Here is a 14,046-nt window from a genome sequence, read left to right as displayed (position 1 = left end):
ACGTTCATGCGATATGGGTGTTGTTTAATCGGTTTGGCTTGACCAATATCTGTGTCATGTACTGAGACCATGGTTTGCTTGTGAACATCGGGAAATAAATCTTTAAACTTCAGAATTACTTCCTTCAGCTGTTGTTGTTGCTTTGGCTGCAGATGAGCCAACTTGTTATCAATGTTTTCTGGAACAACTGAGTTCATTAGCCTAACTGGGACCACGTTTGGCTTTTGAAAAGTCTCAGACGAGTCTATTGTTTCATTCTCAGGGTTGCCAGATTCATATATTTTGACAACAACACTCACAGATGGTGCCTGATTGTCAAAATAAGGCTTTATCATATTTATGTGTACCAGCTGTGTTAGTTTACGTCGGTCGTGTGTTGTAATAACATAATTCACATCATTAAATTGAGAGACTATTTCATACGGTCTATTGAATTTCACCTGAAGTGGATTCGTCAACATAAGGCAAGCACCTTATCCCCCACCCGGTATTTTCTTTCGCAACCCTGCTTATCAAACCAACACTTCATTTTGTTTTGAGAAATCTTTAAGTTTTGTTTCACTAGACTACAGAATTGGTGTCGTTTATTTTTGAACTTTAAAACATAGTCTAACAAGTTAACATGTACATCCCCATCAATCCACCGCTCCTTTTACAAGGTCAAAGGTCACCTCACTCTGCAACCAAATACTAGTTCAAATGGAGTAAAGCCCAATGATTCCTGAACTGACTCTCTTACTGCGAACAAAAGCAAATGTATTCCTTCATCCTAGTCGTTTCCATTTTCAACACAGTATGTCTTGATCATTGTTTTGGGGGTAGAGTGAAATGTTTCTAAAGCCCCTTGTGATTCCGGATGGTATGTAGACGATGTAATTTGTTTTGCTCCCAGTTCATAAACTACCTGCTGGAATAACCCAGATGTAAAATTACTTCCTTGATCAGACTGGATTTCTTGAAGCAAATTGAATAAAGTAAAAAAAAACTTGTTAAGAGCCTTCGACACAGTTTTAGCTTTAATATTTCTGAGAGGCATTGCCTCTGGGAATATGGATGCAGTACACATAATAGTTAGCAGATACTGATGGCCAGCTTTAGTCTTTGGCAATGGGCCAACACAATCCACTATAACTTTGGAAAAGGGTTCACTGAATGCAGGTATAGGCCGGAGTGGGGCCACTGGGATGACCTGATTAGGTTTAGCCACAACTTGACAAGTGTGACAAATCCCAGCATTAATTTCTGGTTTACCCTGGTTATCCCTGCTACTCTTTTCGAAACTCTTATTCAGGGTAAACATAACCTTATGAGTTAAAGCAAACTGATCTGCTAATCTAGCAGACACCTGCATAGTGGCAGCATCATTTCCATCTAAATACATCTTTATGTCATCAGGCACACACTTTTTGAATTCTTCAATTAAAACCAACTCTTTCAAGCTGTTAAAATCATCATTTACATTTTTATAAGTGCACCAGCGGGAAATACACACAAATTTCTCATAAGCAAATTCCATATAAGTCTGGTTCACAGATTTCTTCAAATTTCTAAACTTTTGCCTGTATGCTTCTGGGACCAACTCATAAGCTTTGAGCACAGCCTGTTTCACTAGGTCATAATGTGTGGTGCGTGACCATATGGTTAAGGTGTTGAACTAGTGATCTGAAGGTCATGATTTCGAGCCTCAGCCAAGGCAGCGTGAGTGTCTTTGAGCAAAGCAGTGAACCACACACTGCTCCTGCACGTTTATAGCCCAGTGGCGATGATTGGTGCAGTATAAATAATCAGCTGCTTCATCAACTGTCAAAGCAGAATAGCCATGCTAAGCCTTCCCCTTTGTTACACTTTATGAGACAATTTTCTGTCTGTTTTTCTGCCTCTCCAGCCTCAAACTGCTTCTGCCTTTCCGCAGCCTCCATCTTTAATTTTTCTCACTTGTACTGGAGCACAAGCTCACTAAGTTTACTTTCAGGAAACACCTCCAACTCCTCCACTTTAAACACACTCTCAGAAACATAATGTTCAGCTATTATCCTCTGCATCTGTGCCCTCCTCATTGTCAATTTCACCTTAGCAAGTTTTAACCTTCTAGCAAGACTCAACAACTCAATCCTTCTGGTGTCCTCTAATACCTCAGAGGTTGGCGCTTCCTGACATCGATCAACATCCATTGCTGCAAATTTTCCACACAGAAATAAATCAAAAGAGATTTCGCCAATGAAATCGATAATTTATCAATCCTCAAATTTGATCATATCCCAGATGCAGGCCCCATTTTGTTACGAACCGTAACGCTTCAGAAACGAACCAGCAGCAACAGACTACTACTGGAGTCTGATTTTGACGTGAAAACCACAATGCTTATTAGTATCCACTTTAATATAGTAACTTAAGCAAGTTAAACAACAATTAACAGTGTTATGTGTATATATGTGTATAAATATAACTCCCAAACTATTGAGCTCGGGAGAAACAAGGCTTGGAGTCTTCAGATGGTAAAGTATGAATGTTCAGTTCATCCACAAAATAGGTGATGAGAGAGATATTTGTAATTCAGGGTAAATGTCGAGAGAAGGCAGTTATGTCGAACAGCAAGGGAGATGAGGCTGAGTGCAGAGCTATGGTGGAAATCTTTGTCACATGGTACGAGGAGAATCATCTGCAGCTTAATGTGAGAAAGACTAAGGAGCTGGTGGTGGACCTGAGGAGGGCTAAGGCACCAGTGACCCCTGTTTCCATCCAAGGGGTCAGTGTGGACATGGTGGAAGATTACAAATACCTGGGGATACAAATTGACAATAAACTGGACTGCTCAAAGAACACTCAGGCTGTTTACAAGAAGGGTTAGAGCCGTTTCTATTTCCTGAGGAGACTGAGGTCCTTTGACATCTACCAGACGATGCTGAGGATGTTCTACGAGGCTGTGGTGACCAGTGCTATCATGTTTGCTGTTGTGTGCTGGGGAAGAAGGTTGAGGGTAGCAGACACCAACAGAATCAACAAACTCATTTGTAAGGCCAGTGATGTTGTGGGGGTGGAACTGGACTCTCTGACGGTGGTGTTGTAAAAGAGAATGCTGTCCAAGTTGCATGCCATCTTGGACAATGGCTCCCATCTGCTCCATAATGTACTAGTTAGGCACAGGAGTACATTCAGCCAGAGACTCATTCCACCGAGATCTAACACTGAGCGTCACAGGAAGTCATTCCTGCCTGTGGCCATCAAACTTTTCAAATCTTCCCTCGGAGTGTCAGACACCCTGAGCCAATAAGCTGGTCCTGGACTTATTTCCACTTGCAAAGATTAACTTATTATTATTTAATTATTGATGGTTTGATATTGCTATATTTCTCCACTATTCTTGGTTGGTGTGGCTGTAACGAAACTCAATTTCCCTCAGGATCAATAAAGTACGTCTGTCCATCTGTCTGTTATACAGGTTCCACAGTGTTAAAATGAGAGAACAGATCCGTCATCTTTACAAATCTACATACGAATTATCACCGAAAGTGACTTATCATGAGGGCTATCATCTTCAAATGAATGACCACATCACACCCAGGCAAGGGTTAACACATAAGTGGTCTCCACAGGATATCCCAAATCAGATCCACTCCTATGGCTTAAATGAGGTGACAACCACACATTCGATGTATGGATAATGGATAGTGGATAATTAACCCACCCTTGCGGGCATAGGAAAGTTCTAAACAGTGACCTTTGGCCACTACTTCCCTGGTTTCAATCCTTCCATTTTTCATCCGTCTCCGTCTGACTCTGAGTGTCTGTGTCCTCAATTAAAACTAAACAAGCTGCAAGTCAGACTGATTCACCTTCTTAATCTCTCTTAAATATGACAGTCCATATCAAAGGAAACCAAGGGATTCATAACAATGGCCACTCCCCACTATGAACTGACTTGTGTTCCAGTAGTTGGGATGACTGAGTGAATCCTTTCCCACAGATTGAGCAGGTGAACGGCTTCTCCCGAGTGTGAACTTGCTGATGTCTCTGTAGGTTGGATGACTGATTGAATCCCTTCCCACAGTCTGAGCAGGTGAACAGCCTCTCCCCAGTGTGAACTGACTGGTGTGCCAGTAGGTGGGATGACTGAGAGAATCCCTTCCCACATTCTGAGCAGGTGAATGGCTTCTCCCCAGTGTGAACTCGCTGATGTCTCTGAAGGGTGGAAGAGTGTGTGAATCTCTTCCCACATTCTGAGCAGGTGAACGGCTTCTCTCCAGTGTGAACTCGCTGATGACTATGTAGGTTGGATGAGTGAGCGAATCTCTTCCCACATTCTGAGCAGGTGAACGGCTTCTCCCCAGTGTGAACTGACTGGTGTGCCAGTAGGTGGGATGACTGAGTGAATCTCTTCCCACATTCTGAGCAGGTGAATGGCTTCTCCCCAGTGTGAACTCGCTGATGTCTCTGTAGGGTGGAAGAGTCAGTGAATCCCTTCCCACAGACTGAGCAGATGAACAGCTTCTCCCCAGTGTGAACTCGCTGATGTACCAGTAAGGTGGATGACTTAGTGAATAGTTTCCCACATTCTGAGCAGGTGAAAGGCCACTCCCCAGTGTGAACTTGCTGGTGTGCCAGTAGTTGGGATGACCGAGTGAATCCCTTCCCACACTCTGAGCAGGTGAATGGCCTCTCTCCAGTGTGAACTCGCTGATGACTCAGTAGGGTGGATGGATCAGTGAATCTCTTCCCACAGACTGAGCAGGTGAATGGCTTCTCCCCAGTGTGAACTCGATGATGTCTCTGTAGTTGGGATGACTGAGTGAATCTCTTCCCACATTCTGAGCAGGTGAACGGCTTCTCCCCAGTGTGAACTCGCTGATGCTTCTGTAGGCTGGATGAATCACTGAATTGCTTCCCACATTCTGAGCAGGTGAACGGCTTCTCCCCAGTGTGAACTCGCTGATGCTTCTGTAGGCTGGATGAATCACTGAATCTCTTCCCACATTCTGAGCAAGTGAACGGCCTCTCCCCAGTGTGAACTCGCTGATGACTATGTAGGATGGAAGATTGAGTGAATCTCTTACCACAGTCTGAGCAGGTGAACGGCCTCTCCCCGGTGTGAACTCGCTGATGACTCTGTAGGTGGGATGACTGAGTGAATCTCTTCCCACAGACTGAGCAGCTGAACGGCTTCTCCCCAGTGTGAACTCGCTGATGACTCTGCAGGTAGGATGACTGAATGAATCTCTTCCCACAGACTGAGCAGCTGAATGGCTTCTCCCCAGTGTGAACTCGCTGATGTACCAGTAAGGTGGATGACTTAGTGAATCCTTTCCCACATTCTGAGCACGGGAAAGGCCACTCCCCAGTGTGAATATGCTGGTGTGCCAGTAGTTGGGATGACCGAGTGAATCCCTTCCCACACTCTGAGCAGGTGAATGGCCTCTCTCCAGTGTGAACTCGCTGATGACTCTGTAGGGTGGATGACTGAGTGAATCCCTTCCCACAGACTGAGCAGGTGAATGGCTTCTCCCCAGTGTGAACTCGCTGGTGACTGTGTAGGTGGGATGACTGAGTGAATCTCTTCTCACAGACTGAGCAAGTGAACAGCCTCTCCCCAGTGTGAACACGCTGGTGTGCCATTAGGTCAGATGACTGAGTGAATCCTTTCTCAGATATTCAGCAGATCACCAGCCTTTGCCCAGAGTGAACTGACTGGTGTGTCCACAGGTGGGAAGACTGACTGAATGCTTTCTCACACACAGAACAGGTGAATGGCCTTGCCCAGTGTGAACTTGCTGATGTACCTTCAATTGTGATAACCGAATGAATCCATTCACACTGTTTCAGCATCTGAACAACCTTTCTCCTGAGTAAAATGACGGGTTGCCAGTTGGTCAAATGACCGAGTGAATCCCTCCCCACAGTTTGAGCAGGAAGGATGGTCGATTGAATCCCATGCTCCACTTCTTAAATATCTGGACAGAGACAACAAAACTGGTGTGCCTTGTTTGAACTTCCTGGAGACAAATTCTTTCTTGTTTTTAACCTGTAAAAAGATTTACAAAATCCATCAATGGGTGTAAGGCAACATTTCAGATGAGATTACTTGAGTTACCAAGGTTTGATCTGGTATCACACTGTTACAGTGAGGTTCTACCCAAGTTGGACAGAGAAATCATCTCCTGACTGGGCAGAGTGCTGGTATCTGGAATGACTATCAATTCCCTGATGCTCTTCCTGTTTCTATAAGAATGGGGCATTTCTGTCATCTCCAATTTGTACCTTGGCGGAGTTGGACTCTCTCCATTGGTATTATTCCCTGTTCCTGCTGAGCTGCATGGGTGCCTGGCCCCACAGTAACCGAAACAGTCTCACGCAATTAGTCTTTCTTGATGTGCATCTGGGATTTTCTTTTATGTATTATTAACTTAAAGTGCCACAGTTTTAATGCCATATAAAAAATTCCTGTTGAGGTGAATGGTTGGTCCGCACAGCTGTTAAAAAGACAGAGTTGATTTTTGTAATATTTTACATTCTTGTAGAAAATTACAACACAGAAACATGCCCTTTGGGCCATCTAGTCTGTGGTGAACTATTTAATCTGCCCACTCCCACACCCCTACCATGCAGGTACCTACATGAACCTCTTAAATGTTGAAATTGAGCTCGCATGCACCACTTGTGCTGGCTGCTCATTGCACACCCGGATGACTGTCTGTGTGAAGAAGTTTCCCTTCATGATCCCCTTAACATTTCACCTTTCACCCTTAACCCATGGCCTCTGGTTGTACTCCCACCCCATCAATCAAATCTCCCCTCAATCTCCTACACTCCAAGGAATAAAGTCCTGACCTGTTCAATCTTTCCTTATAACCCAAGTACTCCAGACCTGGCAACATCCTTGTGAATTTTCTCTGAACTTTTTCAAAGTCTTTACATCTTTCCTGTAGGCTGGTGACCAAAACTGCACTCAGTACTCCAAATTAGGCCTCACCAATGTCTTCTACAAGTCAACATAACATCCATCTATTGCTGTCAGTATTTTTGTTCATGAAGGCCATTAGGCTAAAATCTTCCCTTCCATCTCTATCTAACTGTGATACCACTTTCAGTGAATTAAGGACTTTCTTCTACAAGAGGTCCCTTTCTTCTACAACACTCCTCCGTGCCCGACCAGTCACTGTGAAAGACCTCCGTTGGCAGGTCAGACCAAATTGCAACAACTCACACTTGTCTGCATTAAATTCCTTTTTCCATTTCTCAAACCATTTTGCCAGTTGGTCCAGATCGCACTGCAAGTTTAAATGCTTTTTTGGCATTGACTAGATGGGACAAATAGCCTGTTTCTTTACTGAACTTCTCCATGTTTCTATGGCAGAGAAGCTGGCCAAACTTGTTTGGAAGGGAAAGGGTAGGAGTGACAATTGAGCAGCAGTGGCTGGGGTTTCTGGAGCAATTCGGGACCTGAGTGATTCCACAGAAGTGGAAGCATTAGAAAGACAGGAGGACACAACTGTGGCTAAAATGAGAAGCCAAAGCCAACGTAAATGTCAAAGAGAGGGCAAACAAAAGAACAAAAACTATTCGGAAGCTTTGAGAAACCAAAAGAAGACAACAAAAAAATTCAGATGAGCTCAGTGCGTGGAATCATGACTTGTAGTCATTAATGGGTCTCAGTAGCACCCCAACAGTCTGAGGCATTTAGAGGAACAAAATATACGAGGCTTCAATTTCTCTTCAAAAGCAAGGTTCCCTGGACCAGTTACCTTTCAACTTTCATTTTGGCAGCCACATACAAACTCTGCATCCTCAAAAATTCACATCTGAAGGCCTCCCACTTACAGGTACTCCTTTGCCAGGAATCAACCTGTCCCAAACCACACTTGTCAGATCCTTTCTGATAACATCAAAATTGACCTTTCTCCAATTTAGAATCTCAACCCGTGGTCCAGACCTCTCTTTTTCCATATTTACTTTGAATCTCATGGCATTATGATCACAAATTCTGTCACCACCCTGGATCATTTCCTAACAGCTTATTGCACACTTCTACATCAGGAATTCTACGTACTGATTAAGGGCACATTTGACAAACTCTACCCCATCTAGTCTTTTTACAGTGTAGGAGTCCCAGTCAATATATGGAAAGTTAAAATCACTTATTGAATCAACCTTTTTTTTTATTGGCATGGTCTGCAATCTCTCTACAAATTTGTTCCTCTAAATCCCTCACACTTCTGGCTGCAACCAAGTCCCAATATTGGCTACAATATCATAATTCCTTGTCCTGAGCTCATCTGGCTTTCCTACGATGCTTCTTGCATTGTGATATATACAGCTCAGCACATTCATCGCACCAGGCTCAACCATCTAACTGCTGAATCAATGATCTGAACACCTGACTGGTGTCAAGGAAACAAACCCTCCATCATTGTCACAAAAACAAAGGAGCTGATTGTGGACGACAGGAGGAATGGAGACAGGATAACCCTTATTGACATCAATGGATCTGGGGTTAAGAAGGTGAACAGCTTTAAGTTCCTCGGCATAAACATCACCAAGCACCTTACATTGTCTGTACATACGGCTGTGTTGTGAAAAGAGCACAGCAGTACCTCCTTCACCTCAGATAGTTGAAAAAGTTGGGGATGGGGACCAAAATCCTGAGGACTTTCTACAGGGACACAATTGAGAGCATCCTGACAGGCTGCATCACTGCCTGGTATGGGAACTGTACTTCCCTTAATTGCAGGAAATTGCAGAGAGTGTTGCGGACAGCCCAGCACATCCGTAGTGGTGAACTTTCCACTATTCAGTACATTTACACAGACAGGTGTATAAAAAGGGCCCAAAGGATATCAGGGACCAAATTCACCACAACCACAAACTGTTCCTGCTGTCACCATCCAGGAAACGGTACCACAGCAAAAGGACCAACAGGCTCCGGGACATCATCTTCCACCAGGCCATCAGACTGATTAATTCATGCTGATACAATTGCATTTCAATGTTATATTGACTGTCCTATGTACAAACTATCTATAATAAATTACCATAAATTACACACTGCACATTTAGATGGAGAGATAACATAAAGATTTCTACTCCTCATGTTTATGAAGTAGGTATCTAATAAAGTCAATTCAATTCAATTCACCCTCTCCATTATCTGATAGATAGATAGATAGATACTTTATTCATCCCCATGGGGAAATTCAACTTATTTTTTCCAATGTCCCATACACTTGTTGTAGCAAAACTAATTACATACAATACTTAACTCAGTAAAACATATGATATACATCTAAATCACTATCTCAAAAAGCATTAATAATAGCTTTTAAAAAGTTCTTAAGTCCTGGCGGTAGAATTGTAAAGCCTAATGGCATTGGGGAGTATTGACCTCTTCATCCTGTCTGAGGAGCATTGCATCGATAGTAACCTGTCGCTGAAACTGCTTCTCTGTCTCTGGATGGTGCTATGTAGAGGATGTTCAGAGTTATCCATAATTGACCATAGCCTACTCAGCGCCCTTCGCTCAGCTACCGATGTTAAACTCTCCAGTACTTTGCCCACGACAGAGCCCGCCTTCCTTACCAGCTTATTAAGACGTGAGGCGTCCCTCTTCTTAATGCTTCCTCCCCAAAACGCCACCGCAAAGAAGAGGGCGCTCTCCACAACTGACCTATAGAACATCTTCAGCATCTCACTACAGACATTGAATGACGCCAACTTTCTTAGGAAGTACAGTCGACTCTGTGCCTTCCTGCACAAGGCATCTGTGTTGGCAGTCCAGTCTAGCTTCTCGTCTAACTGTACTCCCAGATACTTGTAGGTCTTAACCTGCTCCATACATTCTCCATTAATGATCACTGGCTCCATATGAGGCTTAGATCTCCTAAAGTCCACCACCATCTCCTTGGTCTTGGTGATATTGAGACGCAGGTAGTTTGATTTGCACCATATCACAAAGTCCTGTATCAGTTTCCTATACTCCTCCTCCTGTCCATTCCTGACACACCCCACTATGGCCGTGTCATCAGCGAACTTCTGCACATGGCAGGACTCCGAGTTATATTGGAAGTCTGATGTGTACAGGGTGAACAGGACCGGAGAGAGTACGGTTCCCTGCAGCGCCCCTGTGCTGCTGACCACCGTGTCAGACCTACAGTCTCCCAACCGCACATCTATCTGTCAAGTAGTCCACTATCCAATCCACCATGTGAGAGTCTACTCCCATCTCCGTTAGGTCTCTGTTTGGTCATTCTGGCTCCCATTCCCCTTGCAGTTTATTTTAACCACATCACCCGCTCCACCCACACTAGCACTAGCATGCCTTACCACTTGGATATCAGTCCCCTCTTGTTCTGTTCCCCTAACTAATGAATCACCTATCACCCCTTTGACTTTTCTCTGTCAGGTAATCCCCTTCACCACCAGTTTCTACAGTGGTCTACCTTTTGTTGTGTTTGATGGGCACAAGAGTACTCTGCAATGGCTATTTAACCTCATTCCCCTTCCTGACTCTCTCCCAGTTTCCTGTGTCCGGCACCTTGTGTGCAACTCACCTCTCTTCATGTCATACCTATCACCCCCTCCAACTCCTGGATGATCCGGAATTCATCCATTTCAGGTTCCAACTCCTTAACGTGCAGGGTCCACATCTTGTAGGTGAGGACATCAGGGACGCTGGAGGTCTCACCACCTTCCCACCAATGTCCCCTCTAATTTGTAATGACCAGTGTGCAGTTAAATCATGTACTGTGCACTTTTTTTAACTCAGTGACATGTGCACAGTGAATTTTATACAGAGAGGTAATCGTTTTCACAGCTAGCAAATCACTGTTGATAAGTACTTTGATCTCCCCTGGGTTTGATCGAGTTCATCTGCACTCTCACACAACCTATGTAGCAGCCCTGTAATGGGTAATGAAGGATTTTCTCACCAAAGCTTTTGCATATTGTCCATATGTGGTTTGCTTGCTAAATTATGCTTTAAAAAGTCAGATTTGCAACTGGTTTGTTGATCAAGTTTGACTGTTTAAATGGTTAATTACATATTTGACTGAGAAAAGAGGATAAAAGGATTTGTTCATTTTATCTAATATTTGGTTTGATTTTTGTTGTTATTTCTTAAATTACTAACTGGTAGTCTTTTTTTCTACCAACAGGGTTTCTTTTTATATATTTATCTGGGAGGGTTAAGTTACTATGATTTTACTAATTAATATTTCTATCAATTCAGTTCAGTTAAGTATACTATTAACTTTTTTAAATCTGTTTTATTATAGCACCCTATAACTGAATTTAAAGTTTTCTTAGGGATTTAAAGCTAAACTTAAGATGGGGCTGGTTTTTCTCTCTAAGAGATTATATTATTTTGGTTCTTTTTCTGTTTAACACATGATAGAATGTAAAGACTCTCCTTTGTTGAGACTTTACTGTCTTTCTTGCAAGGTCATTTTATATATTTTATGTACTGGCTGGGGGGAGGCAGAGACGAGACCAACAGAGTGGCCCATGTCTTCGCATCTATCTTAGTTCACTTGCCGTTTTTTCAGGCTTTTTGGAGGGTGGGTGGGTTTAGAGTTAGGAGTTTTTTCCCATTGGGTGGTTCCAGAGCATGCGTGTTTTCTATATGGCTTTATTCTTCATCACTGCCATCTTTGATAATCCCGTATTGGTATGTGTTCTGCGCATGTATAAAGTAAATTAGAATAAAATTATAGTATGGCAGTTAAATGGATTAATGTAATAATTTGGAATATACGTGGTTGGAATGATCCTATTAAACAAAAAAGACTTCAAATTATTAATCGATTCCAACCTGATATAATTTTTGCTCAGGAGACGCATATCAAGGCAGGAGATCAGAATAGATTTTTTCGCTGGTGGAATGGAAAACAACTCCATGCTACTTCTCAGAGCAAAACTAAGGGTGTGTCTATCTTTATTAAATCTAATATATTTACTCAAGAGTATATTGAGTCAGATTCTAATGGTAGATTTTTAATTGTTAAAGGAGTGATTTGTAATAGAAAGGTTGTTTTGGTTAATTTGTATGGTCCTAATTTAGATGATCCTGCTTTTTAAAAAAAAATATTTGCTTTACTGCCAGATTTAAATGAGTATATGTTGTTAATGGGTGGGGTTTTTAAACTGTTGCTTAAATCCTATGATTGATAAGAGCTCAACTAATCAACGACTTACAAATCATTTTGCGTCAGTTATTAACTCTTTTTTGACCAATTTTGGGTTGATCGAATTATGGAGGCATTTACACCCTGATAACAGAGAATATTTTTTTTCTTTCCATGTTTATGAAATATATTCAAGGATTGATTATATTATAGTTGATCCCTGTCTTTTGCCTAATGTTAATAACTGTGAATATGACGCTATTGCTATACCTGATCATGCGCCTTTGAGTTTGTCCTTTGAATTTGACGATGACATTTTTGGCCGTCCACCATGGCACATGTCTCAGACTTTATTGCAAAGCTCTGACTTTATCAGTTTTATCAAAAGCCAGATAAAAGAAGTTTTTACTTTTTAATGATATAGGAGGTATGTCTAAATTAATTATATTGGATACATTCAAAGCATTTTTATGTGGTCAGATTATTTCTTATTCAACTAAACTTAAAAAACAGACTAAAGCAAAATTAGATAAAATTTCAAAACAAATTAAAGATTTAGATAATATCTATGTGACCTCCCCTAATATTGACATTTAAAAAAAGGGTGGAACTTCAATCATAATATAACCTATTATTAACTCATTTAATTGAAGGTTATCTACTTAAGTTAAAGACCCAATTTTATATGTTTGGAGATAAAAATAATAAACTACATGCATCTCAATTAAAATGAGCTGGAGCCAAGAGGCAAATTTTGAAAATTCGTAGAAAAGTTGGTACCCTGGCTCGGGATTATGAAGAAATTAATAAGATTTTTCAAGACTTTTATACTGAACTTTATAAATCTCAATGTCCAGTGGACTCTTCTGAAATGAATGTTTTTTTTTTTACGAACGATTGCTTTTCCTAAAATTTCTGTTGAGGATCAAAAAACTCTGGATGCCTAAATTACTGAATCCAAAATTCATAAAGCTATTTTCTCAATGCAAACTGGTAAGGCCCCGGGACTTGCCGGTTATCCTGTAGAATTTTATTAAAAATTTGGAAAATTGCTTTCTCCATATATGTTGGAGATGTTTAAAGAATCTTTTGTGAAAAGTGATTTACCCGCTACTTTTTATGAAGCTTCTATTTCTTTAATTCTCAAAAAGGATAAAGATCCTTTTGATTTTGCCTCATACAGACATATTTCATTATTGAATGTTGAAGCTAAGATTCACTTAAAGATGATGGCCAATCCATTGGAGAGTATTTTGGGTAAAGTCATTTTTAAAGATCAAACAGGCTTTATAAAGGGTCATTTTTCTTTCTCAAATGTTCGGAGATTATTTAACATTATACATTCACCTTCTTCTAAAACTCCACAATGCCTTATATCTTTGGATGCTGAAAAAGCATTTGATTGAATCGAATGGAAATATTTATTTAATACTTTAGAAAAATTTTGTTTTTGTATTAATTTTAATAATTGGATTAAAATGATATATAAAGCTCCTATTGCTACTGTTGTCACTAATAACTGTAGGTCTCCTTTTTTCAGCTATCACGGGGGACAAGCCAAGGTTGCCCATTAAGTCCTTTGTTATGTAACTTAAGATTAGAGCCCCTTGCTATTGCTCTTTGTGAAGCCGAAAATATTCATGGGATTTTTGTGAATGAGGCCATGCACAAGATCTCTCTTTACACTGATGATTTATTGATATGTATATCCAAGCCTGAATAATCTATTCCTGCTTTGCTAAAATTATAAGACAAATTTGGAGACCTTTCAGGATATAAAATAAATTTTAGTAAAAGTGAATTACTTCCTTTAAATGAATCTGTCTCTATATATGATAATATTCCTTTTAAAGTTATGGATTCTTTTAGATATTTAGGTGTTATAATTACTAAAAAATATCAGGATCTTTATAAAGTCAATTTTCCTCCTTTAGTG

At 41.1% G+C, this 14,046-nt stretch overlaps 1 protein-coding gene across 2 annotated transcripts in view; it reads right to left on the bottom strand.

The window, feature by feature from the left end:
* Positions 1–14,046, bottom strand: part of LOC140721382 (uncharacterized) — a 36,140-nt gene that overhangs the window by 12,687 nt on the left and 9,407 nt on the right. The window contains exon 3 of one of the 2 annotated variants that reach the window (XM_073036225.1): positions 1,021–6,016. The exons of the other annotated variant lie outside the window; for it this stretch is intronic. Within the exon in view, the coding sequence (XP_072892326.1) occupies positions 3,886–5,610 (1,725 nt within the window). The 5' untranslated portion in view covers positions 5,611–6,016 and the 3' untranslated portion in view covers positions 1,021–3,885. Of the gene's footprint in view, positions 1–1,020; positions 6,017–14,046 lie in introns of those variants that run through there. 2 annotated transcript variants of the gene reach the window in all.

This window comes from Hemitrygon akajei, unplaced genomic scaffold (genome assembly GCF_048418815.1).
Source record: "Hemitrygon akajei unplaced genomic scaffold, sHemAka1.3 Scf000054, whole genome shotgun sequence".
Taxonomy (NCBI): domain Eukaryota; kingdom Metazoa; phylum Chordata; class Chondrichthyes; order Myliobatiformes; family Dasyatidae; genus Hemitrygon; species Hemitrygon akajei.
Note: the sequence above shows the minus strand (reverse complement) of the source record. Positions and strands in the feature narration are given on the sequence as shown.